At 39.9% G+C, this 26,110-nt stretch overlaps 2 protein-coding genes across 2 annotated transcripts in view; one reads left to right on the plus strand and one right to left on the minus strand.

Annotated features, from left to right (window-relative positions):
• Positions 1-12,798, plus strand: part of LOC135473912 (sodium- and chloride-dependent taurine transporter-like) — a 29,432-nt gene extending 16,634 nt beyond the window's left edge. The window contains exons 3-13 of the mRNA XM_064753844.1: positions 513-879; positions 1,980-2,112; positions 2,496-2,630; positions 3,293-3,396; positions 3,801-3,925; positions 4,269-4,381; positions 5,659-5,796; positions 6,745-6,844; positions 7,206-7,306; positions 8,808-8,984; positions 9,628-12,798. Coding sequence (XP_064609914.1) covers positions 513-879; positions 1,980-2,112; positions 2,496-2,630; positions 3,293-3,396; positions 3,801-3,925; positions 4,269-4,381; positions 5,659-5,796; positions 6,745-6,844; positions 7,206-7,306; positions 8,808-8,984; positions 9,628-9,879 — 1,745 coding nt within the window. The 3' untranslated portion in view covers positions 9,880-12,798. The remainder of the gene's footprint in view (positions 1-512; positions 880-1,979; positions 2,113-2,495; positions 2,631-3,292; positions 3,397-3,800; positions 3,926-4,268; positions 4,382-5,658; positions 5,797-6,744; positions 6,845-7,205; positions 7,307-8,807; positions 8,985-9,627) is intronic.
• Positions 12,799-16,998: 4,200 nt separating this feature from the next.
• LOC135473505 (uncharacterized) lies at positions 16,999-22,965 on the minus strand. The gene is made up of 5 exons (XM_064753356.1): positions 22,307-22,965; positions 20,588-20,767; positions 19,644-19,901; positions 18,660-18,919; positions 16,999-17,919 (listed from the first exon to the last, which is right to left on the minus strand). The coding sequence occupies exons 1-5, from the start codon at positions 22,621-22,623 to the stop codon at positions 17,174-17,176; spliced, it is 1,761 nt and encodes a 586-aa protein (XP_064609426.1). The 5' UTR covers positions 22,624-22,965; the 3' UTR covers positions 16,999-17,173.
• Between the last annotated feature and the right edge of the window lie 3,145 nt (positions 22,966-26,110).

The raw sequence follows: 26,110 nt of genomic DNA on the forward strand, positions 1-26,110 counted from the left end.
CAGGTTGCTGATGGACCTTCCCACTTACGGCCGGAGATGAAGCCAGCATGAGCTCGACTTGATCTCACAGAGACCACATTGGTGAGAGGCTCCTGGTTCATTACGCTACGCTAGCGCGCTAACCAACTGAGCCACGGAGGCCCCCTCCCATGTACGAGTTCTGTCATGTATAATTTATTAGATGTGCATCGCATCCTTGTTCAGAACATTATTATGCATAGACAATATATTCTAAGAGGTGATCCCAAATACCCAACATGCAAAAATATTTTCAAATACCTTTTTCTTCTAAAAGTCAAAAAAGGACAAAAAGACCATATCTGCACATTAAGCATTCACGGTCTTTCATCTGATTTTGGCATCAGTTTTATGTTTCCTTCCCTTGTTACCGTGTTTATGCTTTGTTCCAACAGAAATCGACATAGCCACCACGGTAACAGCGTTTATGGTTTGTTCCGATAGGTATTGCCATCGCCACCAGGATTAACAGTGGTTATCGTTTCTTCCCACAGGTATCGCCATCGCCACCACGGTAACAGTGTTTATCCTAAACTGTTACTACAATGTCATCATGGCCTGGGCCTTCTACTATCTGTTCTCCTCGTTTACATCCGTCCTGCCCTGGTCCCACTGTGACAACTACTGGAACACGGACTTCTGCACCACTAACTTCACCAAGCTAGCCGATCAGAACATCACCGTGGGAAACGACGTAATTAACCTGGCCAATAGAAGCCTGTGTTACGACATTGTCGAGAACAACGGCTCAGTGACGTTTTGGGATGGCACGAACGCGACGACCAATCACTCTGCTTGGGCCTTCTGCGAGGCCGTCATCTTTGATGACAAGAAAGTTGACTCGGTTATTGAATTCTGGGAGTAAGTTCTCTTTCAAATTCAGTGTCAAAGATTTTCTAAATAACGTGTTATAATTCGTGGAATAGGACTTTCGTCTTTGTGTTACATATAATTATTAACACAATTGCTGTAGGAGAAAAAGACCTCGGGGTCACGGATCAATCTTAGACTTAAGTCAAAGTTTCACATCACTTCAAAATTGTTATTTCTTACACATTGCTTGACTACGTACATTCTAGGAAAGTAAGTATAAAACAAATTTCAGCTGAAATAGTCGACAGAAACATGTCAATTTTAATGACTGAAATTTTGACCTAAGTTCGCTCCGTGAACCAGGGGCCATGACTTTTCACATTTTTACAAGTCTTTTACGCTTAAAGTAATTCAGTCCCAAAGATTGCAAATAAACAATTGCCAATCTGCACCCGTGTTCGCGGGAAATAGTACCCCCATTGGTGTGCTAAGTTGGACTGAAGAGTATTTAAGTTAAAATGCTTCGAACAGATTTATTGTCATCAAAGAGGCACAAAAGAACCCGGTGGTATGGATATTAACCATGAACAAAGGATGAAGAAGAAAACTGAAAACTATTAACTACAACCAAAAGTTGTTTTACATCATCAGTAAACTGAACCTCCGTGAGCGAGGTGGTTACCGTACAGCGCGGCGCATTGGCACAGGAGTAGAATAATCTGTAGCATGCAGAATTAATATATTATGCTGTTGTTATACAAATAAAAAAAAATTCATTTGTGAATCGTATGCGGTGGTAATTAGAATCAACTCAATGCAAATTATGTTGGGGCCTACGTGGCCGAGAATTTATCACGCTGGCGCAGAATAATGGTTCAGAAGCCTCTCATCCATGCCGTTGCTGGGAGTCCAACACAGGCTGGCTTCCTCTCCGAACATGGGCTGGTCTGGCAGCAACCTGACATGGTCGTGGGTTTCTCCATGGCTCTGCTTGGATTCCTGCTACCATAATGCTGGCCGCCGTCGAATAAGTGAAATATTACGGCGTAAAACATCAGTCAAATGAGTAAATAACTACAAAATACTGTTTGACAAAGCCTTCATCTAGTGTACTGTTCCATAATTCATGATAACTGTGAAAATTGCAGACGAAAGGTGTTGTCTATCTCTCCCGGAATTGACCAGCCTGGGGTTCTGAAGTGGGACCTCAGTCTGTGCTTGTTACTCGCCTGGGTTGTCGTCTACTTCTGTATTTGTAAAGGCATCAAGTCTTCCGGAAAGGTAAGAGTAAGCCCTATATTAAACTGTAGACGTTAGTACCGGTATGTGATATGTTTACTGTCTAAAAGCAATTGTGTACAAAACTATACACAAGATGTGTACCACAGGTGTACATTAATTGTACAGCTTATATAGTGATGACATAACTGTGTGCATTCAATGCAGCATTTGTCAAATTTACACTTAAATGAAATGTGGTACACATCTTGTTTGCACGGCAAGTTACACAATCACATGTGTACAGAACAGTGCGCAGTGAACAGCTTGTTACTTATCTCCAAAACTGCCGAACATTCGAACTGAAATTGAAATGTATTTATCACACATGATTATTATTCATTGACGTGGTCAGCTAATAAAGTTGTCTGCATTTTTATTTACAGGTAATGTACGTCACGGCTACCTCCCCTTACATTCTCATGATTGTCCTTTTAATCCGCGGCGTGACGCTAGATGGCGCCAAAGAGGGCGTGTTGTACTACCTGACCCCGGACTTCGGTCGTCTGCTGGACATGCAGGTACTCAATTAGATTAGAGCGATGGCGGGTGGTCTCACTGTGTTTTAAATGTATTTAATATATTTTTAAAATTCCTAACAGGTCATAAGTTTCCTAAACATAATTTTCTTTGGCTTGAGGCATTGGTTCAATCCATGCATCGGATAACAAATTTTTTAGATGTGCAGGCCTGTCCTCACTGTTCTCCTGACAATAAACATTCGGCAAAGCGAGTAAAGCCGCTTAAGTGAGCTTACGCAAAGTAACTTGGAGATCACTCGCTGTTCTCGTAACAATAAACGTTCGCCAATGTGTCATATGTACTGACCTAGCTCTACGGATAAAAATATGTAGTTATTTAGTTATTTATATGGTATTTACGTCGTCCTCAAGAATATTTCACTGATGTGACGGCGGCCAGCATTATGGTGGGAGGAAACCAGGTAGTGTCACGGGAAAATCTACGTTAGGACGATACATATGAGTTGATCACTTTCTGTCAGAACAGAGTTAAAATTCCACCTTTGACAATTTCTGTAAGAAACCAAATTTAAATTCTGGCGTTTTCAATTTATGCACTTTAAACACGAGAACAAAGAAGAAACGCAACTTTTATAACAACTATAGGCCTATGTAGGCCTATATATACTATCACATGTACGTTTTTTTTCTTGCCCCCTTAGGTATGGGTAGACGCTGGGACACAGATTTTCTTTTCATATTCTATTGCACTGGGCGCTTTGACTGCACTGGGCAGCTATAATAAATTCCATCACGACTGCTACAGGTAGGTATACATATACAACTTTAAAGTACAAAGCGGAACACAGATACAAGCATGTTTATGGTCGTAAAACTCAGTAACTTTTGACGACAATGAATGTTCACGGTCATGATAGCTATGTTCATGATCTTCATGACAATGGTTACGAGAATGGTTGTTCATGGCTATGACTAATCATGACGATGATTATTCATGACAGTGGCTGTCCAAAACAATGGATGTGTATTACAATGACATTGACCATTCATGGCAATGACTGCTATTGACAATGGTTGTTCATGAAAATAACTCATTCTGTCCTTGACTGTTCATGACACTGAATGTTCATGATGACGACTGTTCATGACGCTGTCTGTTCATGTCATTTTGTCGTACGTCACACTATCTTTCGCTCTGCATTGTTTCAGAGATTCTATCATCTTTGCCCTGACAAACAGTGGCACCAGTTTCCTTGCCGGATTTGTCATTTTCTCTGTTCTGGGATATATGGCGCAAGAGCAGGGGGTAGACATAGCAGAAGTGGCTGAATCAGGTAAGCCTTTACAAATCCAAGAATGATTTTGATTTGAATAGATTGTATTGAATTTCGCGAAAAATGGTACGTAGTTGTCTGCTACATGCATATTTTACATATGAAATTTATCGATAATAAATTGGGTTGTTCTATGTTCTACTGTATTTATGTATTATTAAACTGGATTAAGATATGCTTCCTTGAAAGAAAAAAAAACGTATTTACTCTACTATTTTCTAAATCCTAACGAGCCATAAATTTCCTAGACGAAATATGTTTATCTAGCATGTTGAGTAAAATTTCAACCACTCACTGTATACAATCACAGAGCTTCACTCATTCCCCTTATTCCACGTTGTAGGCCCCGGTCTAACATTTATCGCCTACCCGAAGGCCCTGGCGGCTATGCCCATCTCTCCGCTCTGGTCCATCCTCTTCTTCATCATGGTTATATTACTCGGCCTGGACAGTGAGGTATAAAAAGTTCAACCTGTTCCTCCATGTGTAAAGAGTACGACTTTAAACCCCAAGCACTCACTCCATGTGTAAAGCTTTGTGAATGTGGCACGTTTTAATTGAGGTAATTCAGAGGTCTATTGTTATAGGAATGTCACTCTTTTTCTTGCGAGACTGTCACAAGGTGACGTACGATGCCCGACACCTGGTCATTGAGGTCGGAGTATCGATTCCAGCTCTCGTCCTCGCGGCTATAAGTCAGGAGATTTAGCAGTAACCATTTACCCCCGATTCTGCTCTACTATATCTTTAATTCATGTTTAATCAATTCGTCCCTCAGACATCCATTTTCCTTTTTCTCCACCCATGAGAATATTCTTGAGGACGACGATAGACAATATTAAGTGAACAAAATACATAGGTGTTTCATTCCATGTGTTTTGTATGCTTGCGTGGTAGGCGTAGATTTTAACCAGTTCCTTTTATGGTCGTACTTTGTAAGCGTGCTACGCGTAGGATTTGAAAATAGGCTATCTCTTGTGTTCGTGCCTTGTAAGCCTGTAAAGCTTGGACTTGAACATCTTCTGTGATCCCACTTTGTAAGCCTGTAAATCGTGGAATTTACCCCTCACTCATGTGTTCGTGTTTTGTAAGTCTGCTAGGTGTGGACTTTACTCCTCACTCATGTGTTTGTGTTTTGTAAGTCTGCTTGGCGTGGACTACCCCTTACTCCTGTGTTCATGTTTTGTTAGTCTGCTAGGCGTGGACATTACCCTTCACTCATGTGTTCATGTTTTGTAAGCGTGTTAGGCGTGGACTTTACCCCTTACTCACGTGCTGATGGTTTGTAAGCCCGCTAGGCGTGGACTTTACCCCTTACTCACGTGTTAATGCTTTGTTAGTCTGCTAGGCGTGGACTTTACCCTTCACTCATGTGTTCATGTTTTGTAAGCGTGTTAGGTGGGGACTTTACCCCTTACTCCTGTGTTCATGTTTTGTAAGCGTGCTAGGCGTGGACTTTACCCCCCACTCATGTGTTCATGTTTTGTAAGTCTGCTAAGCGTGGACTTTACACTTTACTCATGTGTTCATGTTTTGTAAGCCTGCTAAACGTGGACTTTACCCCTTACTCATTTGTTTATGTTTTTTAAGCGTGTTAGGTGTGGACTTTACACCTTACTCATGTGTTCATGTTTTGTAAGCCTGCTAGGCGTGGACATATCCCTTACTCTTGTGTTCATGTTTTGTAAGTCTTCTAGGCGTGGATTTTAACCACTTCCTTTTGTTTTATGTAGTTTGTAGGTGTGGAAGGCGTCATTACTACAGTCGTTGACCAATGGCCAGGCTATCTCAGGAAGGGTTACAGACGAGAGATCTTCATCGGGATCGTGTGTTTTGTAACTTTCCTTGTAGGATTACCCATGTGTACAGAGGTAACAAGCAAAGGCAAAGAATACAAACATTAAAATTAGCTTCAGAAAACACCAATTAAACCTGAATTCGAAAATATCGTTTCTTATTTTATTTTATTTTTATTTATTTCGATTTTTTAAATGTCAAACCTTTAAATTTTAAGGTTGGCTCTGTAGGCCATGTTTGATGCCAATGTTGGTTTTATGGATCGTTTTTGGTGCCAACGTTTGCTTTATATGGACCACTTTTGGTGGCAATCACGTTCCAAAATTTGTTTCGCCTCAAACCCGATATTTAATGCTGGAGGGACTTCTCTGATTTGATTTGATTTTACTTGGTGTTTTACGCGGTAGTCAAGAATATTCCATTTATACAACGGCGGCCAGCATCATGATGGGAGGAAACCGCCAACTTATCTGTGTTTGTGAGGACGCATTACACTAGCGAACTAAACTATAATTTTTTCAGATGTGAAAATAATGTGTCACATTATTGGATTCCATCATGATTAACATGTTTATGAAGCCCACCTGAGATATCAAGTATTTAAACATTTTATTTAGTGAAAAGCATTCATTAAAAATAAGCAAAGGTGATGTTAGACATAGTTTACAGCAGACTTTCCGCTGAGTCTGATTTTTTTTAAAATTAAGACTGAATAACACAATTTGTAATATCTGGGGGTTCTTTTTAGTTCTCTGCGTTGTTAATGTAACATAATAATGCTGCCCGAAATCCTCCTATATTATCATTCGGGCAAAATAAAGCGTGAACTAATTTCAAATACCATTATTATGCTTTCCCTGTAAAGTTTTTTAGAACATTTAATAAAACAGTCAACAACCCACATTCAGTGGCCACCTGTTTTTGGACACGCTACATATATGGTGTTGAACTGTTGCTCATAACAATGTAAACAATGTTAACTTCTTCCTCTATTCACATGTACACCTGTTCTTTGTCCACAGGGTGGTATGTACGTCTTTCAACTATTCGACTACTACGGCGGCAGTAAGATCGTACTGTTGGTTTCCTTCATAGAGTGCGCTGCCGTATCCTACGTCTATGGTAAGAGGCTTACATGTATTCCCCTAGAGGACACGTAAATGAAGTTTCGATCTGGACCTGTTTAAAAGATCTATATATAAGCACGTATTATACGTCTGGAGCTAAGCGGAGTAATTAAAATGGATTTGTTTTCAAAGATGCTATTTAAACAAGAAATCAAAACATGAAATAACCATGTGCCTTTTATAACGTCATCAAAAAAGTACGGATTTCTCTACGTTCAGATTGATGATACTCTATAATGATACAATTTACAGACGATAACATAATTTTGGCCGTCATCAGCCAGAGCCGAAAGTAGGTTTGCTTATGAGATAGTTTGTTGAAGCAGAATTACGCTTATATTCAATTGTGTTTCCAGGAATCAGACGCTTCTACGACAACCTCGAAATGATGCTGGGATATCGTATTGGACCGTACATGTTCATCAGCTGGTTGATTACGTCACCCATTTACTGCCTGGTGAGTGGAGAAGTCACGAACAAGAACAATACATCATTTGAAGTATTAGGTTTAATAGTGGTTTGCGTGATACCCCAGAACAAAGACCCAGGAGCCCCTCATTAACGCGGTCGCTGTGAGTTCAAGTCCAACTCGAACTAACCTCCTCTCCGGTCATACGCGGGAAGGTATTCTCGCAGCCTGCGGATGGCCGTGAGTTCCCTAAGGCTCTGTCCAGTTTCCTCCCTCCACAATCCTGGCCGTCGTATAGTATAAATGAAATACACTTGAGGATAACGTAAAAGTACAATCAAATAAATAAACAATGCAGTGCATATGTTACTGCTCAAATGTTCAACTTTGATAGATTTGTGTGTTGAAATAAAACTTAATTTATGTGTGCTCTAACTTTAGCTCCTAAATTAACAAAATAAACTTTTTTTAAATCAATTTTTAAATGTTGACTTCGGCAAAACTGACCATTTGGTATTTCTTTCCTTACACTGTTAAGTGTGATAATTGACATATTGCTTTGGATAATAATAAATTAGTGATGATTCAGTAATAATAACTTCGTGATAATTTTGTAATAATAACATGGTGATGATTCACTATTACAACTTAGTGATGATTTACTAATAATATTTTAGTGATGATTCTGTAATAATAACTTAGGGATGATTTTATAATAATAACGTGGTGATAATTCAGTGACGATTCTGTAATAATACTTAGTGACGATGCTATAATAATAACGTGGTTATGATTCAGTAATAGTAACTTAGTCATGATTCTCTTGTAATAAAGTAACTTAGTCATGATTCTCTTGTAATAAAGTAACGTGGTGATGATTCACTAATAACAACTTAGTGATGATTCACTAATAATATCTTAGTGAAGATTTTATAACAGTAACGTGGTGATAATTCAGTAATAATGACTTAGAGATGATTCAGCGATAATAACTTAGTAATAATTCAGTTATTATGACTTAGTGACGATTCTCTTAGTGCATGTCATGGCCTCATCTTTTCTGTTGGTCATTTATTTACGGATGCTTGTCATTTTCAGATTTTTTAGATATATTCCGGTTTTTAGAGAAACCCTTTGTGTGGATGAATTCGTGGTGGAAGTTTTCCCCCTTTTCACGACAATAATTAGGATTGACATAAAACCCATTAAGTACTGCATTTCACCCAAGTGACACATTTTACTTCATTCTGAATGACATATCCATCTTTTACAGCTATGCACTTACAGCTGTAGAAGTTCTTTGTGAAGTTTGATTAACGTTTTAATAGAAAAAAGCTTTAGTGTTGGCCTCAAAAGCATCCTTTGTGTGTTTCTGAAAGTACATTTTGGCCAGATTTTTATGGGCCTAACCCTAACCTGAACACCTTACACAAATGCATTCTATTCTTCTGTCTGTGAACAAGATTTAATAACATGTATATCCATGTATCAACTCTTTTGATCTCTCACTCAGTAGCACGCTTAGTTTTGATCCTCGGTTGTTTCTCAGGTGATCTTCGTCCTGGGTGTGATCAACTATTCGGAGCTGTCCTACAAACGGCCGTCTGTTGTCTATGAGTACCCAGCCTGGGCCGTGGGTATAGGTTGGTGCCTTGCGCTCATCTCTATCATCTGGATACCCATCGTCATGATATACAAGCTGATCAAATACTCCAACGTTATCCGGGTAAGTCATGATATACCAGTTGATCAAATACTACAACGTTATATCGGCAAAATGTACAAGATGATTCAATAATCCAACGCTTTGGCGGTAAGTCATGGTATGCAGGCTGATCAACGTTTTCGCTGTAAGTCATGATATAAAAGATGATCAAATAATCCAACGTTATCTCCATAAGTCCTAATATACAAGTTGATCACAGACTCCAACGTTAACCCTGTAAATCATGATATACAAGATAATTTAATATTACAAAATTAACCCTGTAAGTCATGATATACAAGATGATCACATAGTCCAACGTTATCGCAGTAAGTCATGATATACAAGATGATCCCAGACTCCAACGTTAACCCTGTAAGTCATGATATACTAGATGATCACATAGTCCAACGTTATAGCGGTAAGTCATGATATACAAGATCATCACATACGACAACGCCTTCGCGGTAAGTCATTATATACAACGCATCAAATACTCCAACTTCAGTGAAAAGAGTCATGACGTCTTTATTTATATTCTTCATCTACCATCCAAATCGCATCCTATCAGTAGCACTGTAATGTAACTGTGCGGCCATCCAATCTCAGGAATACTACAGTGAAACTAGATGAACAGGTGATTCTGATGTTGTTGGTGTTACAGATACTCAAACTCCTATGCCACCCGTCCACTCTCAAATCTCACCAGTTGCGGCCGCTGGACATGGACGAGGAGTCCGTGGATTACCTGGTGGATTCCAAGACCATCACTGTAAACGTCCCCAGACGACGTACTTTTGACGGAGGAAACACCGACCTAGATGTGACCCCAAGTTCATCTGACAAGCTGGATCAGCCGCCATCTTATGACAAATTCGTACACACTAACGCCGCCTATGATGCTCATATTGACTAGAACGTTTAATCAGGAATTATATTAACTGGTGCGGATTAAACGCCGGACATGTTCTATCTAACTGTCTATAATTACAAAATATGATGTATGCTGTTCTTTGTTTTTTCGGTTTTTTGTTTAAGAGAGTTAAGAAAATTTAAATATTTGAATTCAGTGGCGGACGGGTACTCTGTCGTCTCAGAAAAATTGTCCCATTCTTAACACATCTCGTAAGGTTGGAGTCGAGTAAAAGATTACACAAATTATGTTCACATATATTTCGCCTTTAGGTGAAAATGCTGGAAGAAAAAGGGTACGATATCAGTGTAATCTTGCCACAGGCATAATGTAATGGCAATCGAAGAATTTAAGAATTTGAATGCGTTTGATTTCATTTTAAAAAGTCTAGAAATATGACTACAAGAAGATATATTCAAGTTTTTAATCTGGCAATGCTTGCTTCAGTTTTGAGCTGTTTTTCCCTCCTATAACAACAGCTGTTTGTCATTGCATTAAAATGAAGGTTTAAGAAACAGACTCAAGAATTGCTGCAAATTCGTCCACTTTGTTTTATATCTAGCAGATTGCTTAAGCCACAATCAAAATATCTTACTATGAAGCTGCTTACAGTAACATCAGAGGCGTATTGTTACAGATGAAGGAATGATCTTCATCCTGTAGCTTATAATTGCAAATATTTGGGAGATCTTGGTGAAATATGCGAACGTTAATTTTCATAAACATACTTCATCTGCGCATGGCGTAATTTAGGACATACTCCGGATGAAGCCTTATGAAGGAAGACCCTGTACTCTACTCCCAGTTTAGTTTTCGTGCATTTTCGACAAAATTATAAGGCCTACCTATCAGGCTCTCCATAGGCTTGGAAAAAAGACAAATGAATCTGTTCAAAAATAACATTTAAAAAATATATATTTAAAACAAAAAGTTTACAATAACCTATATGTGTAATTAATCCTGCGTTCAGGAATTGTCCAGGTTACTCGCAATTCATGCATTTAGCAGCGTCCTGCACATTCAGGGTTTTAAATTAAAATATATTTTTAGAAAGAAACATTTGCATTCATTGTTTATCGCAGTTAACCAGTTAAAATGTTCAATGTAAATGTTTTCTACTTCAGTTTTCATTTCACTTGAACTATGTTAGCCAGATCTTGACCTTTATTATAGTGTGTTACGTTTCAGGGGAGATAATGCATTAAGGTATTTTGCATTTAAGTAGCTGTTCCGCTGCAGGTGTCCACGAATTCACTAGTTCAAAACGCACTGAGAAACAACTTAAATTTCACAAGGAATTTTTTATTTCTTTTATTTTTCAACGCCAGATATACATGTATACACGCTTTCGTAACTTGTGAAATTTAAGGCTCAGAATGATTATACAGGATGATTTTATACACTAATTCAAACGCAAACCTTATGGATTTTTTCGACAATGCCCTACCTTAACTCTTCATCGATCTAAGCTAGTCTTAAAAGCAAGAATGTTCAGAAAGTGTAACTAGTTCAACCGATGAAACAATGCGTTGCCGTGTAAAAGGAATCAAAAATCGATTTAACTAATTATAGTGAATGGCCTCTATACCATAATGCTGACCGCAGCATAGGTGAAATATTCTTGAGTAAAACATCTATGAAATAAATAAATACCGACTGGTTGCTAAAGTGTTAAAAGACGGGTAACTGAACAGGCTGGATATAGGGCCTTTATATATGCCACTGTATGATGTTCATATGATATGAAATGGATTAGATTTCATAACCTACCTATCTTCATATATTTAACACCGAGTCATCCCTTGTATATAAATATGGTCAATTTCGTAACTTCATAGATACTTCAACCAGAGTAGGGGAATTGATGTCTCTTATATGTCGTACAGACAGTTTACTTTGTGTGATGACGTTTTACATTTGACTGATACACTTAATTATTGAAATTCGCGTTGGATGTCGAAAATGTTACTGTCTGTTTCCAGGACATGCGATCGTGTTTAATTGTGATTAGTCCTCCGATAGGTCTATCGAAAATGAGCTGGAACTCTAGAATTAGGCAATACAATTTCCACGGACAAAATTTCATTGCTAAATGCGGAAGAAGGTCCATTTTGAAAGTCATTTTGCGACTTAACGACGTTTTGATCTATCTCCCAACAAACAACAAAAGGCTAAATCTAGCCCTCTGAGGAATTCCATCAAGCTGATCATTTTACGTGGTTTTAAACTGAATATTATGATGCCCTCTGCGTGCACCAAGCAAACTCATTGCACTGCGTGGTGTCTGTTCCACTAACAAGCTGTCACAAAGCGGTGACAAGGCTTCGTCAAGAACGTTTATTATGGTGACTTACCTCTTCACTACACCATCTTGTCATGGAATGTTACGACAGGCGCAATTTGCGACTATTTGCGATTTTCTTTAAGTAGGCCTTCGGGGAAATTCTTCTGAATATAACGACCACGCGCGGGATAGGTGAAACCATTTTACAGAATGCGTCCAGCAAATGAACGAAAAATCGCAAGCACAATCACATAACGGTGCCGTCATGAGTGACCCGCCACCCGGACACCTTTGGGTTAACGCGGAAAGTGGCTACGAAATGGCACCAAGACTGAAAACAGACGTTTTGGCCCAGATAGGTGGATTGATTGCATGGTGTGAGGCTCAATGCTTTGTTCTAACATGGGTACAGTGGAAAGTTCAAGTTTATGCAATATGTAAATATTACTGTAATCAGCTGCTAATTGATTATATACCAAGATATTATTACATTAGTCTTCGTCTCCGAGGTAAATTATGTTCTTGTTATAACATTCATAGTTGTGTATTTGTATAAATGCATATTCCTTTTGTCAGATGATATGGTACCACTTATAAAGAAATTTTTGCCATCAGGTGCATAATATGAACAGAAAAAAACAGACTAAAATGTTTTATATTTTTACACATTGAAATAAACATATATTTTCATTTGTACAACAGTCTTTTGCGTTTCTTTTTTTTTTTTGGTTACTTTTGTACAGCTCCATGAAATTCATACATTTCATTCCGTATCCAATTAACTATTTTTTCGAACAGTTGTCAAACGAATGCGACCTGTTTAAAATTAAATGATTCGCAAAGATTACTGATTTCCGGTATTATGTTTTCTAAAGATTAAGTACTGTTTTCCGGACCGTATTGTGACTCGTAAAGATTAAGTACTAGTTTCCAGTATTGTGACTGTATAGGTTACTGGTTTCTGGTAGTGTGACTTGTAAAGGTTACTGATTTCCGGTATTGTGACTCGTATAGGTTACTGATTCTGGCACTGTAACTCGGACAAGTTTCTGGTTCTGGTATTGTGACTCGCATAGGTTACTGTTTTCTGGTAGTGTGATTCGTATAGGTTACTGTTTTCTGGTGTTGTGACTCGTATAGGTTATTGATTTCTGGTATTGTAACTCGTATAGGTTACCGATTTCTGGTATTGTGACTCGTATAGGTTATTGATCTCTGGTATTGTAACTCGCATAAGTTACTGATTTCTGGTATTGTGACTCGTATAGGTTACTGATTTCTGGTATTGTGACTCGTAATGGTTACTGATTTCTGGTATTGTGACTCGTATAGGTTATTGATTTCTGGTATAGTAACTCGTATAGGTTACCGATTTCTGGAATTGTGACTCGTATGTGTTACTGGTTTCGGGTATTGTAACTCGTATAGGTCACTGGTTTCTGGTATTGTGACTCGTATAGGTTACTGGTTTCTGGTAGTATGACTTGTATAGGTTACTGATTTTGGTATTGTGACTCGTATAGCTTACTGGTCTCTGGCATTGTGATTCGTAGAGGTTACTGATTTCTGGTATTCTGACTCGTAAAGATTTCTGATTTCGGATATTGTGACTCGTAATGGTTACTCATTTCTGGTATTGTAAATCGTATACGTTATTGGTTTCTGGGATTGTGACTCGTATAGGTTACTGGTTTCGGGTATTGTAACTCGCGTGGGTTACTGATTTCTGGCATTGTGACTCGTATAGGTTACTGATTTCTGGTATTGTGACTCGTACATGTTTCTGGTTTTGTGATTCGTACAGGTTACTGGTTTCGGGTATTGTAACTCGTACAAGTTATTAGTTTCGGGTATTGTGAGTCCTCTAGGTTACTGGTTTCTGGTATTGTGAATCGTATATGTTACTGGTTTCTGGCATTGTGACTCGCATAGGTGACTGGTTTCTGGTTTTGTGATTCGTAAAGGTTACTGATTTCTGGTACTGTGACTCGTATAAGTTGCTAATTTCTGGTATTGTGACTCGTATAGGTTACTGGTCTCTGGTATTGTGACTCCTATAGGTTATTGATTTCTGGTACTGTAACTTGTTAAGGTTACTGATTTCTGTTACTGTGACTAGTATAGGCTGCTGGTTTCTGGTATTGTGACCGTATAGGTTACTGATTTCTAGTATTGTGGCTCGTACAGATTACTGGTTTCTGGTATTGTGATTCATTATTTTTTGTTGAAAGTACAAACATTTTAAATGACCTACGGCGTAAAACATTAATCAAATAAATATATTTTAAATGACTTAATCGAAGTGGAGCCGGTCTCAAAACATGTTTCATATTTCAAACAATTTAACATATTTTTAAGTTTCTTTTCCACACTTACAAAATCGCGCTTTTCAACAGTGTACAAGTTGAAGTGGATACATATATTTTACCTGACCTGATCACGTTCGTTATTTGTACCTCAGCCGAATACCTGGTTCTCGGTGGAGCCAAGACGTTTGCCAGTTACCTGACAAGGACGATAGCTTTTCTCCGTCACTTCCGCCCCCAATCGTCTTAAATCTGACCGTTGCAGTTTATGTGAAACAAAGCTTTACGGCGTAAAAAGCCAATCAAGTAAATGAACTAGTGTAAGTGTGCACTTTGAGAGAACAAACACCCACCCCAGTTAAATGTAGAAATTGTCGTGCTGTGCACACGGGGAGGATACTCTGTATTTCAGCCTTATCTGTGAGTGGTGAAGAATCGCTTAACGACCCAGATCACCCCCAAAATGGATTGGTTCTCAGCCGAAGGTTTTTATCTGAGCGCAAAATTCCATCCAAATCCATATATAACTATTTCAGTGAAGTTGTCAACAGACACACAGACAGACAAAAAGTCAGACGGATTTATAGCTTTTATTCTTTCATTGACAAAAACTTTGACCAAAGGTAGCGAGTCCCATGTTTGGGTTCCCTCGCAATGGTGTAAGACGATGGCTAATCATAGGTTTCTATGCCTTTCTTTTAGATTTTCTCATGGCGAAGGTTGCCGGAGCTTCGCTCTGAACTGAACACGGATTATCTTGCATTAAACGATGTTTGACCCAAGGTTCTCATGGCCAATTACCGGACTCCCTTGTACTGATGTAAAACGTTGTCTAACACCAGGTACCCCATGACCATTTACCGGAATCCCTTATGCTGATGTAATACGTTGTTTGACCTAAGGTTCCCGTGCCCATTTAAAGGTCTCCCTTATACTGATATAAAACGTTGTTTGACCCAAGGTTCCAAGGGAAATTTACCGGACTCCCTTGTACTGGTGTAAAATGTTGTTTGACCTAAGGTTCCCGTGGCCATTTACTGGACTCCCTTATACTGATATAAAACGTTGTTTGACCCAAGGTTCCAAGGGAAATTTACCGGACTCCCTTGTACTGATGTAAAACGTTGTTTGACCCAAGTTTCCCATGGCCATTTACCAAACTCCCTTATACTGATGCAATGCGTTGTTTGACCAAAGGTTCCAATGGCCATTCACCGGACTCCCTTATACTGGTGTAAAATGTTGTTTGACCTAAGGTTCCCGTGGCCATTTACTGGACTCCCTTATACTGATATAAAACGTTGTTTGACCCAAGGTTCCCATGGAAATTTACTGGACCCCTTATACTGATGTAAAACGACCCAAGGTTCCCATGGCCATTTACAGGGCTCCCGTACAATGATATAAAACGTTGCTTGATCTAAGGTTCCCATGGCCTATTGCCGGTCTCCCTTATACTGATGTAAATCGATGTTTGACCTAAAGTTCCCATAGCCAATTACCGAACACCCTCATAGTCATATTAAACGTTATTTGACCTTATACCCTTATTCCCTTATACTGATGTAAAACGTTGTTTGACCCACAGTTTTCATTGCCGTTTACCGAACTCCTTTATAGTGGCATAAAACATTGTTTGACACAAGGTACCCCATGGCCATTCACCGAACTCCCTCATACTGATATAAAACGTTGTTTGACCCACAGCTCTCATTGCCATTTACCGAACTCCTTTATAGTGGCATAAAACGTTGTTTGACACAAGGTACCCCATGGCCATTCACCGAACTCCCTCATACTGATATAAAACGTTGTTTAACCCAAAGTTCTCATGGCCATTTACCGAACACCCTCATATTGATATAAAACTTTGTTTGACACAAGGTACCCCAAAGCCATTTACCGACCTCCCTCATAGTCATATAAAACGTTATTTGACACAAGGTACCCCATGGCCATTTACCGAGCTCCTTTATATTGATGTAAAACGTTGTTTGACACCAGGTACCCCATGGCCATTTACCAGACTCCCTTATACTGATGTAAAACATTGTTTGACCCAAAGCTCCCTGGCCATTTACCGAACTCCCTTATACTGATGTAAAACGTTGTTTGACACAATGTACCACATGGCCATTTACTGGACTTCCTTACAATGATATAAAACGTTGTTTGAGAAAGTTCAAAGGACCTTCTTCTAAAACGCCTTGACACAGAACACTCCGTGGTCAAAGGTTTCCAAGAATCTCCTCTACCCATAAGACTGACCGCCATCGTATATACGTGGGTATTAGTGTGTACATGACGTTAAGCAACAATCTAAACAAACTAGCACGTAGAGAGAGATGCAGATGTGGAGAAATATTTCGAATGTAAGTAAACAGAATATATGGAATTATACTATTCGACGTGTGTTGTTCGGTGACTGGCTGTTTTGAGCCATCACAGATCTTGCAAAGTCTAACTCAAATAAAAGTAGTACATTACAGATAACAAACTCTAGTACTAATGTTAAATCGTTTTTATTGTCAAACTACGAACAGTGGATCTGAGAGGTCATTGACAGTGTGGTGCAAACGTCTTGGAGAAGCCGTAAGTCATGGTGACGGGGGTAATGAAGAGTAAGTTGGAATAAAAACTAAAAGCTCCAGTAACAAAAAACAACCAGCTACATACACCTAGGGTAAGGGCCGGTTTTATTCACAAGTCACCTTTCCGTCAGAATGTTTATATTAAAAATGATATAGAAAAAGAGGACATAGAAATACATACAGTTATGTTTGAAAAGTACAGATCCTGTCGAAGTGCAAAAATCTTTCGGCCTCGTTTTCGTCGTATCGTCAAGCTGAAGGCCCCGGATGAAGGTCGTTGGGTGATTCTCGGCCACGGGATAGTCGAGGTAAGACAAAACGGCTTTGTCGTGAGGATGCGGACGAAATCTTACGGTGATCGGATCGCTACCATCGTCTGCCCCCATAACATACCACAACGGTCCAACGTATGTGGCCACAAATGTGTTCGGATGTCTCATAGCTTTCAACACCATTTCGCCAAAGCGCCCGTAATGAAGTCTCAAAGGTGCATTTTCAGAACCACCTAGTGAGATAGTTATGTTACCAAAAGCTAAATGTCCGTAAACCCCTGTGTAATCCGCTAGAGGGCGTGTCGGCTTCCGGCTTGCGCCGTGTTGATCAGGTCTGGGCTGTTTCGGTTTCTCAGGACCCGGCCGTTCGTAAGGTAGCGGGAATTTACAGGCGGTTGTCATATTCAGCCATGATCGTTCCCCTAGTAACAGATCAGCGGCGAAATACCCGACTTCCTGTGTGACATATCGTTTGTTCCGGTCCAGCGGTCCACTGACGGAGAAGAACAGCCCAGCGTCAACATCCGGGAACAGCCATAAACCGGATGTATAGGAAATGATTCCACCAGAATGCCAGAGCTTCCGATAACCTGCAGAGGGACAAAAAAAAGGAGAGCTCAGTCATGACAACATGGCCCAAAAGGCATCGCTTCGATTTAATCCAGAAATATTGTTGCACAGCTGCGGTGACGGAGGAGATAGTCAGCCTCGTAAAGGAATCCATACCAAGGTTCAATTCCTAGTTAGGCTTCTGTAGGATATCAAAGCTGGCAATCTTTGTGCATCCTCGCATAGCACTCGACATTAAGGGTTGAGCCAGGTACTGGTCGGCGTCCTTATGTTGAGAGTGTGGATCGTCGCCCTTGGTGACTTGGGCTTTCCACTTGTTTTGATTGTTTGGGGGCTTTTACAAACTGAGTGCTGAAGGTATACCACTGACCATTAGCGAGTAAACAACCATATTTTCCATGTACGATATACAAAAAATTTCGCTGAGCAAAACTAGCGCGATGCTATACTGGAGAACCAACAAATGTAATTCAACCTAAGCCGGCATACAAGCGCTGAAGACCAATTATTGCTGTCATGGCCTTAAAACGACGCAAGCACGAAACCAGGATTGAGCCAAATCCGATCCACTGAAAGGGCACAATTCAATTTCCATTGGCTGTTATAAGTTACAAAAGCGGTGTCAATGTATACACACTTATGAACAAGTTGGTGTTGTTTCGTATTGGTTAACAACGAAATGTTATGAAATGTGCATGATTTGGATCAGTAAAAACACATAACGTATGCATGGGACTGCGTGTAGATTAAGAAGCCTTACCTCTGTAATTAGAGTTCACCCAGCCAAGAGCATATGCTATTGTAACATCATGGATCGGATACGTTGGCTTTATTTTGTCATTTGGAAAAAAACCTCCCGGCATTTGCCCCTCATAAGTGTCCGCCATTTTGAGGAGGTACGGGGAAAGAGGATTGTGAGATCGCAGCATTGCGGAGATATTCAGGTGAAACTTGATCCATTTTGTCATGTCCTCAGCTGTGGAGAATACGGAGCCTGCAGGTCCAGCAGGATTGACGCTTCTGCAAGTAACGTCACGAATGTGAGATGAAAATGCTCTAGACGGTAAGGCAGAAACATGCCATGGGTCCCTGTGTGTCTAATATGCAGAAATGTTACCTAATCCTGAATCTAACCTGAATTATTGCGTATTGCTTTATAATCAATATCGTTAAAACGGTACTGCTAAGTGTCAAGGTGAATGCTACAGGTGATTGAGCATTCCGCCCCGGATCAAACAAATTACCCTCAAAAGAAATTCCAATTCGCTATTCAAGTTAGTGTGTTTATGAGTGTTAACCCGTCCCCTTTACCTCTAAAGAATACATGAAGCGATTGATTTTTGTTTCTTAATATGCAATATGGAATGTGTCCTGACGTATAAATGTATAAATAAAGCTTCTGAGCTTTTTCCTTGGGGATGAAAATGCTTTAAACTCCAGTTTCCTACGGTCCCAGTGGTCAGTCTGGAAATTTAGTAGCCTGTGTTCGTGATGTCAAGGGTGGTAGCTGTCTAAACAACACCACGGGAGAAAGAGCCCAGCTGGAACGGCGTTAAGCTGGCCCCGCTAATCCTGTAAGTTCATAGTTGGCATAGGTCCGAAAAATTTTGGCCGTTGACCGAATGGATGCATCAGTTTAAGGGTAGTTAAGAAAATATACTTCAAAAACTATTTTTCAAGTTTTAAATAAAACCATTATCTTTGTTTTAGAGTTTCTTTTCATGTATCTTTAACCCGTACTTACGTTATCAAGTCTTTTGAAATATTCACTAGCTCCCCATTCACTGTTATATACGGTAGAGCAAAGTTTTCAAAACCGTGGTCATCGTTTACGAAGCCCGTTGACGTCATGCCGAGCGGGGTGAAGATGTTGTCGCGCACCAAGTCTTCCCAGCTAGCTTTACCCAGAACTTCCGCCACGTAACCCGCCAGGGAGTACATGTAGTTGTTGTATAAGAAGTTTGTCCGGATAGGCTCGGTGGCCTCCATGAATTGTAATCGCCTGTAAGAAGAAGAAATGTTCGCTCCGCTATGATGGAAATATTACTGAGGTGTTAATGAAGGGGCCTCAAGTTTAAATTCAAAGCTGAACCAAAAACATTTATTTATTTATTACATTGTTGCGTGATGCCATAATAAAGATTTTTCACCATTGCAATCACTTTCGTGGGTGGAGGGAACCGGGGTGACCGGTGTAAGCCTTTGGCAAGTTACCGACGAACTTTCCCACATATGGCATACAGATATGTGCAATGTATGGAGAGGTAGCATGACCTACTGTTGGCCGCCATAGTAGAGTACTGCGGCTATCCAAGCCCATGTTAACGTCTCCAATATGACTGACTGCCTATTGTGCTGCTAGGGTGATAATGTCACGTGTATCCCCTCTGATGATGGAAGACAAGTGGTTTTCAAGGAAGGACAGACGGGTCAAACGGTCAAAAAGGCTTCGTCGACAGCTTATTGTCAAGACACCAAAACCAGTGCGAACTGGAAAGATATGCCGTGTAATGACTAGTAAAGAAATATGTCCTAATCACAGTTCAAGACATTAGCCTTTAAAATAATCAAAATAGATCAGAAGTCAAATTGCCAACTTGTAAAATGCTGCCCACTGACCCGAATTATCTCGTCATGCATAAAAAGCGGTAGCAAAACAAATATGCTACCGTATACAGAAGAAATTACCTGACAAGATCTGACCTAGTGACGTCATCAGGGAAACCATTCAGAAGAGCACTAAAATAACTGGGGACACCCATTTTGTGAGCGAGGAGGTCCCTCAAGTTAGCGATGTCAGTGCGCAACTCATCGCTGAAGCGGAAGTCATCTCCAAGGATCTTGCGAACAGGTGTATCCCATGTGATACTACAAAAAAACCCAGGATATAGCACTGTAGCAGCTGTTGCCGAAAATAGTATAAAAAGTACAAAACCTTCGAAAAGACCAATATTCAATTTAAAAATTATAATTATTTCCAATAAATATACATAGATAAATACAGATTTCTTTAAAATAAAACACATTTCATATTGATAAAAGAGACACTCATGTAAAGTGCCTATAATCTGAGGGAAGCTGGATCGATAGATACAAAAGTTTGATTTCATGGTTCAAGATTGCACTGCGTCGGTCTTTAGTGAAAACCTTGAATTCTCTAGTCGGTGCCAAGCCAAATTTATTGACATTGACAATCGTGGTACTTTCTCATTTTGTGTCAGCATGTTGTTAAACATCCAATCAATCAATCATCCAGTTTTTATTAGATACCAAGTATGAAAGGAGGACGCAAGCACTCACAGCCATTTTGCGAGGTACACCCCAAGAACTACAGATTCATTCATTCAAGCACCTGAACGTCGTACTATGAGTGAAAATGCGTTGAACCAAACAAATATATAGATAAGGGAGATAACTGAAGTAGCCTGGACAATATTGCTATAGCGATCAAAACACACAAGAGCAGAACTAAACTAATTGCTGCTGATGCAAAAGACAAAAACCCAGCCGGGTCCCAAATGGATATCAAGTACAAGCTATTATACAGGTCTCTTTTTTTCTTTTACAATGCTCCTCTGTTTTAAGGAAATCATATTGAATAGGTAAATTAGCCGTTCTTTCATTAGCCTGAAACGTTCCACTCTGCACATACGAACGCGTTACGGCACACTACAAGAAAGTGACGAATTACTCAGGATTAAGTTAAGTTAACAAAATGTTAACAAATAATGTTAACACTTACACGATTTAATAGCGGAAGAAAATGGAGTAACGGAGTCAGCCGCAGCACTTACCATTTACCTGACAAGTCCGCTGACTTAACGCCGAGCCAGAGAGACCTAGATACGAGTCTGTGTCCTCACTGGCCAAACGCTGATCCGCTGCGGCGATCAAAATGTCGGTCTCAAGCCGCCGATGTCACATATCTATGTTATTTTTCTACAGCGCGCAAAATTAAAGGCATTCTGTCTATTTATGTTCTTGGAAATTTTGTGACAGTAAGGATATGATGATGTCGTTAATAAGAAAGAATTCTCAAAGGTGGACAGCGGGAAACGTTTCCCAATGTCTACTGTTCTCACAAATATCATGTCTTCGTCAAACTTGATTTCAAGTCCATTCCTAATATATGCAGTGATATAACTTTTCCATATAACCTCGTAAATGAACTTTTCGTAAATTGTTGTGAAAGCTAAGTCAAGCAACCTTTTTAAGAAATTAGCTTAAATGTCGCAACTTGTGAATAAGGTGTCTCAAGACATGGTATGTGTTGTCAAGCATGACCTGAGTACGGCGTAAAACACCATTCAAATAAATAAATAACTAGGACATGATCTTGTTCGCAAAACCTGACACTCATTATAAAGTCACCTTACGAAATGATCACTCCACAAAGAAATAACTTACTTCTGTTCCTGAGACAAGATCTTCCCCAGTATGGTAGAGGTAAAAGCCTTAGACAAGGATCCAATGCAAAACCGTGTGTTCCGTGTTGCAGGCTTCCCGTTTTCTCTATCCGCCTTACCGAATCCTCTACTCCACACAAAGGAGTCGCCTTTCACCAAAGTTACCGCCATTGCTGGTACATTTCGACATTTTACCAATTTTTGAACGTATGCCGTCAACTCGTTCAGCTGATCCCTTGTCGGTATTCCAGTCAAGTCCAGGTGCGCTGCACAAAAGGTACACAAAATGAATCCCAGCACGCCAGTATAGCTATACATGTTTGGTTATATCTCTCCACTGCAGATATAAAGAGAGACAGAATCACACAACGACGCACTGAAGCACAAATAGCAAAGCCCAGAGACTCTTCTTGCCCCAGTAATCCATACCATAAAAAGTGCTTTTGCTGGACGCCTTTAAAATTTCCATCATTTTGAAACTTTTTCCCCTTTGATCACGAAACTTTTACATATGCGCCCATGACAGAATCTGTCTGACTTCCGGTTAGTTCAGGATAGCAATCAGAGCAAACAAGAAGCTTCCTCGTAATCGTTATATCACTTAATTATTGTCCTGAAAACGAAATCGACGGGAGTCTTCAGATCTAAGACTATACTGCATCAACTCTAGGCTTGTCATCGGGCCACTTTATCTGCATTAGTTCTCCCCGACATTTTCTATCCTCGCACCTTACGACGAACTTCCTCTGGTATCGACAGCTCGGCAGTCATCAGAACAGCACTCTACTGTATCCAGCATAATCAGCTGAAACCGCCACAGTGCTTTTCCACCAGTATTCCGGAGATTTAATTATCATTCACACAAATTCGTAGCCATGTCACGAAAGGTAAAAACTCAACCTTGGTAGTTCGAGTAGCTGGGGTTTAATGTAATTTGGCCCGATGGCATTGTGATTATTCGCTGGATTCGATGAGGGAAATAACGGAGGTGCCGTGCTCAAGGCCTCTGCCGACTTGAGCAGGAATTTCCCCGGGGCCCCTTGCTCTACTTAATCACAATATATCGGGAAACTGCGGAAACAGAAAGAGAAATAATGCAGTAAAACATAATTCATATAACACTATGCATATATGAGTGCTGTAAAATGGCCAAATCGTCGATATCCAGAGGCCGCAGTCTGTTTAATTACGACTGGACGATTTAAATAATTTAGGGAGCTGTTGGAAGACATCGTTAGTTTACAGACACTTCAGCGCACTATATATGTACTCTTGTCAACTTACAACGGAAGCAAATCCCGTACATTGGCAGGAAGTTCTAGTACATGTACACCAACAGGCGCCCATTATGTAAGACATCGGCTTAGGTGACTAGGTCCCGCTGAGATGGCTCACAAATATTCATCAGAACAGAGCTTTTAATAGTACTGATAGCAGAACGGAGTGCATAAAATGCAGTTTTCGCCGTAATTATGGGATACACCCTTGGTAGAATTAGAGAACATCCCTGACGGCTTCACGTCAAGATAGCATCGGAAATTACAGAATAATGTACTGTACGCGTGCAATAATTAGATAGAGGATCTGTACCTTAATAAAGCAAAATCTTTTGGAATCCTAAACAAAAACAAGAAAACGTACATGAATGTGTTTCTTTGGAATTCTATCCGGCAACATGGAGGGGTGCATATCGGAACATTGGGGGATATAAGGCAGCTAACGTAAATCTACGCCTCGAAACAGTATACCAGCGGTTAACAAAAATGGATGCTTCGGGTCAATAATTGCAAGGCCAATCCCCTTTGGCATTTAGGCACGTTCCTCCTTATTCTTGTCAACGTTTGCTTGATTTTTAAGAGTATCTCTCCGAAAGATTTACAAGCATTGCTGTATGAGAGGGTATAAGCGTAATTATTGTAAGCATATGGATTATCAAAGGATGCAGGGTATACTCAGCGGAAATGTTGACCGCACAAGCGTCGTTGTGTTTTTGTAATAAGTTGTCAATATTTAATGCGGCGAATAAACTCATTTATAACATCGCCCATTAACAAATTATTACACAGATTTGTGCTTTTGGAAATATTCACCCACTTGGCACCACAAACGCTATTTCGGTATATGACCAAATATTTCGCACAAACTTCGTATTTTAAAGACAAATAAGTGTCACAAAATATTATCTTTGGTGCTGAAACTTACATTTTCTTAAACAAACGTCACCACACTTTTTTTAAATGCACAAAAATAAAAGCATAGAATCTGGCAAAATGTGCAATTTTGCCATGGCCGAAAGTTTAGGTCATTCACCGTATTCTTTGTCATACTTACCTTCGCAAAAGCACACTGTAAGGTGAACCCGATAATACCCCTTGGCAGTCTTTTTGCACACTCGAGATATGGGGAGACAAGATTTACCGGATTGTCACGACCGTTCTGTAGAGAGGGATGAGTCTTGATTTAAGAAACTGTGGAAGAAAGAGGCTATATAGGAACACGCATCTTGGATGTGGGTGGAGAGTTCATTCTTAATAGTACAGCAGGTGTAGTTGTTCCACTCCTACGAGTGGGCCTCATGACAATTTGCCATAGATTGTTCTGCCCACGAATAAGCTGATACACCAATTTTCCATCGGAAACTATTGTTTACGGTCTTGTCACCATACAACGTGACGATTAGTAGCGTTAACAATGGTGCATTAACGAGACACGTCCCATATATCCACATACTTGGTAAGTAGGTGGAGAGTGGATTAAGAAAAACAAAATTAATCTGTATCTACTTAAGAACAATGAAAAAATCTTGACATACACACAGCCAGGTTATTCGAACGTTTCATTTAGTGACAATGTCGTTGCCTTTTGTTGAACAGTTATATGGGCGGTATGGTTTATTTAACTTTATATTTATCGATCACCGGTAAGTACCGTTCGTCGAGAGATACCCTATTTTTCAAATTTAGCAGTGCAAACTAAAGATTTTGATTATAAACATCTGACTTCCGGGCTTTGCAATCGGCTACAAACTAACAACTGGTAGAGGCTCCTATTTATTTAGTTTATTTATTTGATTGGTGTTTTAAGCCGTACTCAAGAATATTTCCCTTGTACGACGGTGGTAGGAAGTCGGGCAGGGCCCGGGGGAACCCCACAACCATCCGCAGATTGCTGACAGACCTTCCCATGTAGGGCCGGAGAGGAAACCAGCGTCATTGAGCCGCGCTGGCACGCTAACCACCTCGACCGCTGAGACCTCTAGATGTTACTAGACGACACCAAACTGAAACCTGCCGATATCGGAGGAAAACAATTAACACGTTTGCATATGGAAACTAGTAAGACAGATGCATAATCTTTCTATACAGGGAGTTAATATTGCTAATCATTCCGCTGTGCGGAACCATTTCCGCTGCGCTCATTATCGCCTTACTTTAGTTAAGACAAATACAAACCAGAACGCGCTGTGTAACACGACTGAGATCAGGTTTCAAAGATTTTATAATGTTGCCTTGACCACTGATTGAGCTACATATCCATTAACGCATGTCTATAATGCTCTTCGTCATAGAAGTTACCTCGTTGAATTTGGCGAAAGAGGATCCGAGCAGTATAAAATACGGTCTTAGTTACCTCTTGCAATCTCACTTAACTTAGTGGTGAGCATGAAAATCGCATGACAAGATCACTTTGCAATGTTGCAAGACGAGAGCGTGTGTCACAGAATATCGCAAAAACGTGCAAAGATATAAGTAGTCATATAAGCTCTTAACTTTATGGTCCAAATAACGCCTTCGTCTACCGTCGC

This window comes from Liolophura sinensis, chromosome 8 (genome assembly GCF_032854445.1).
Source record: "Liolophura sinensis isolate JHLJ2023 chromosome 8, CUHK_Ljap_v2, whole genome shotgun sequence".
In the NCBI taxonomy this organism is placed as follows: domain Eukaryota; kingdom Metazoa; phylum Mollusca; class Polyplacophora; order Chitonida; family Chitonidae; genus Liolophura; species Liolophura sinensis.

What these genes read in the sequence shown, in the direction of transcription:
- LOC135473505 (XM_064753356.1), bottom strand. Translation starts at nt 22,623, where the DNA reads ATGTATAGCTATACTGGCGTGCTGGGATTCATTTTGTGTACCTTTTGT. An exon ending in ATCTTGTCTCAGGAACAGAA is followed by an intron (nt 20,768 to 22,306) that starts GTAAGTTATTTC and finishes GTTTTTTTGTAG; the next exon opens with TATCACATGGGATACACCTG. An exon ending in ACTAGGTCAGATCTTGTCAG is followed by an intron (nt 19,902 to 20,587) that starts GTAATTTCTTCT and finishes TTCTTCTTACAG; the next exon opens with GCGATTACAATTCATGGAGG.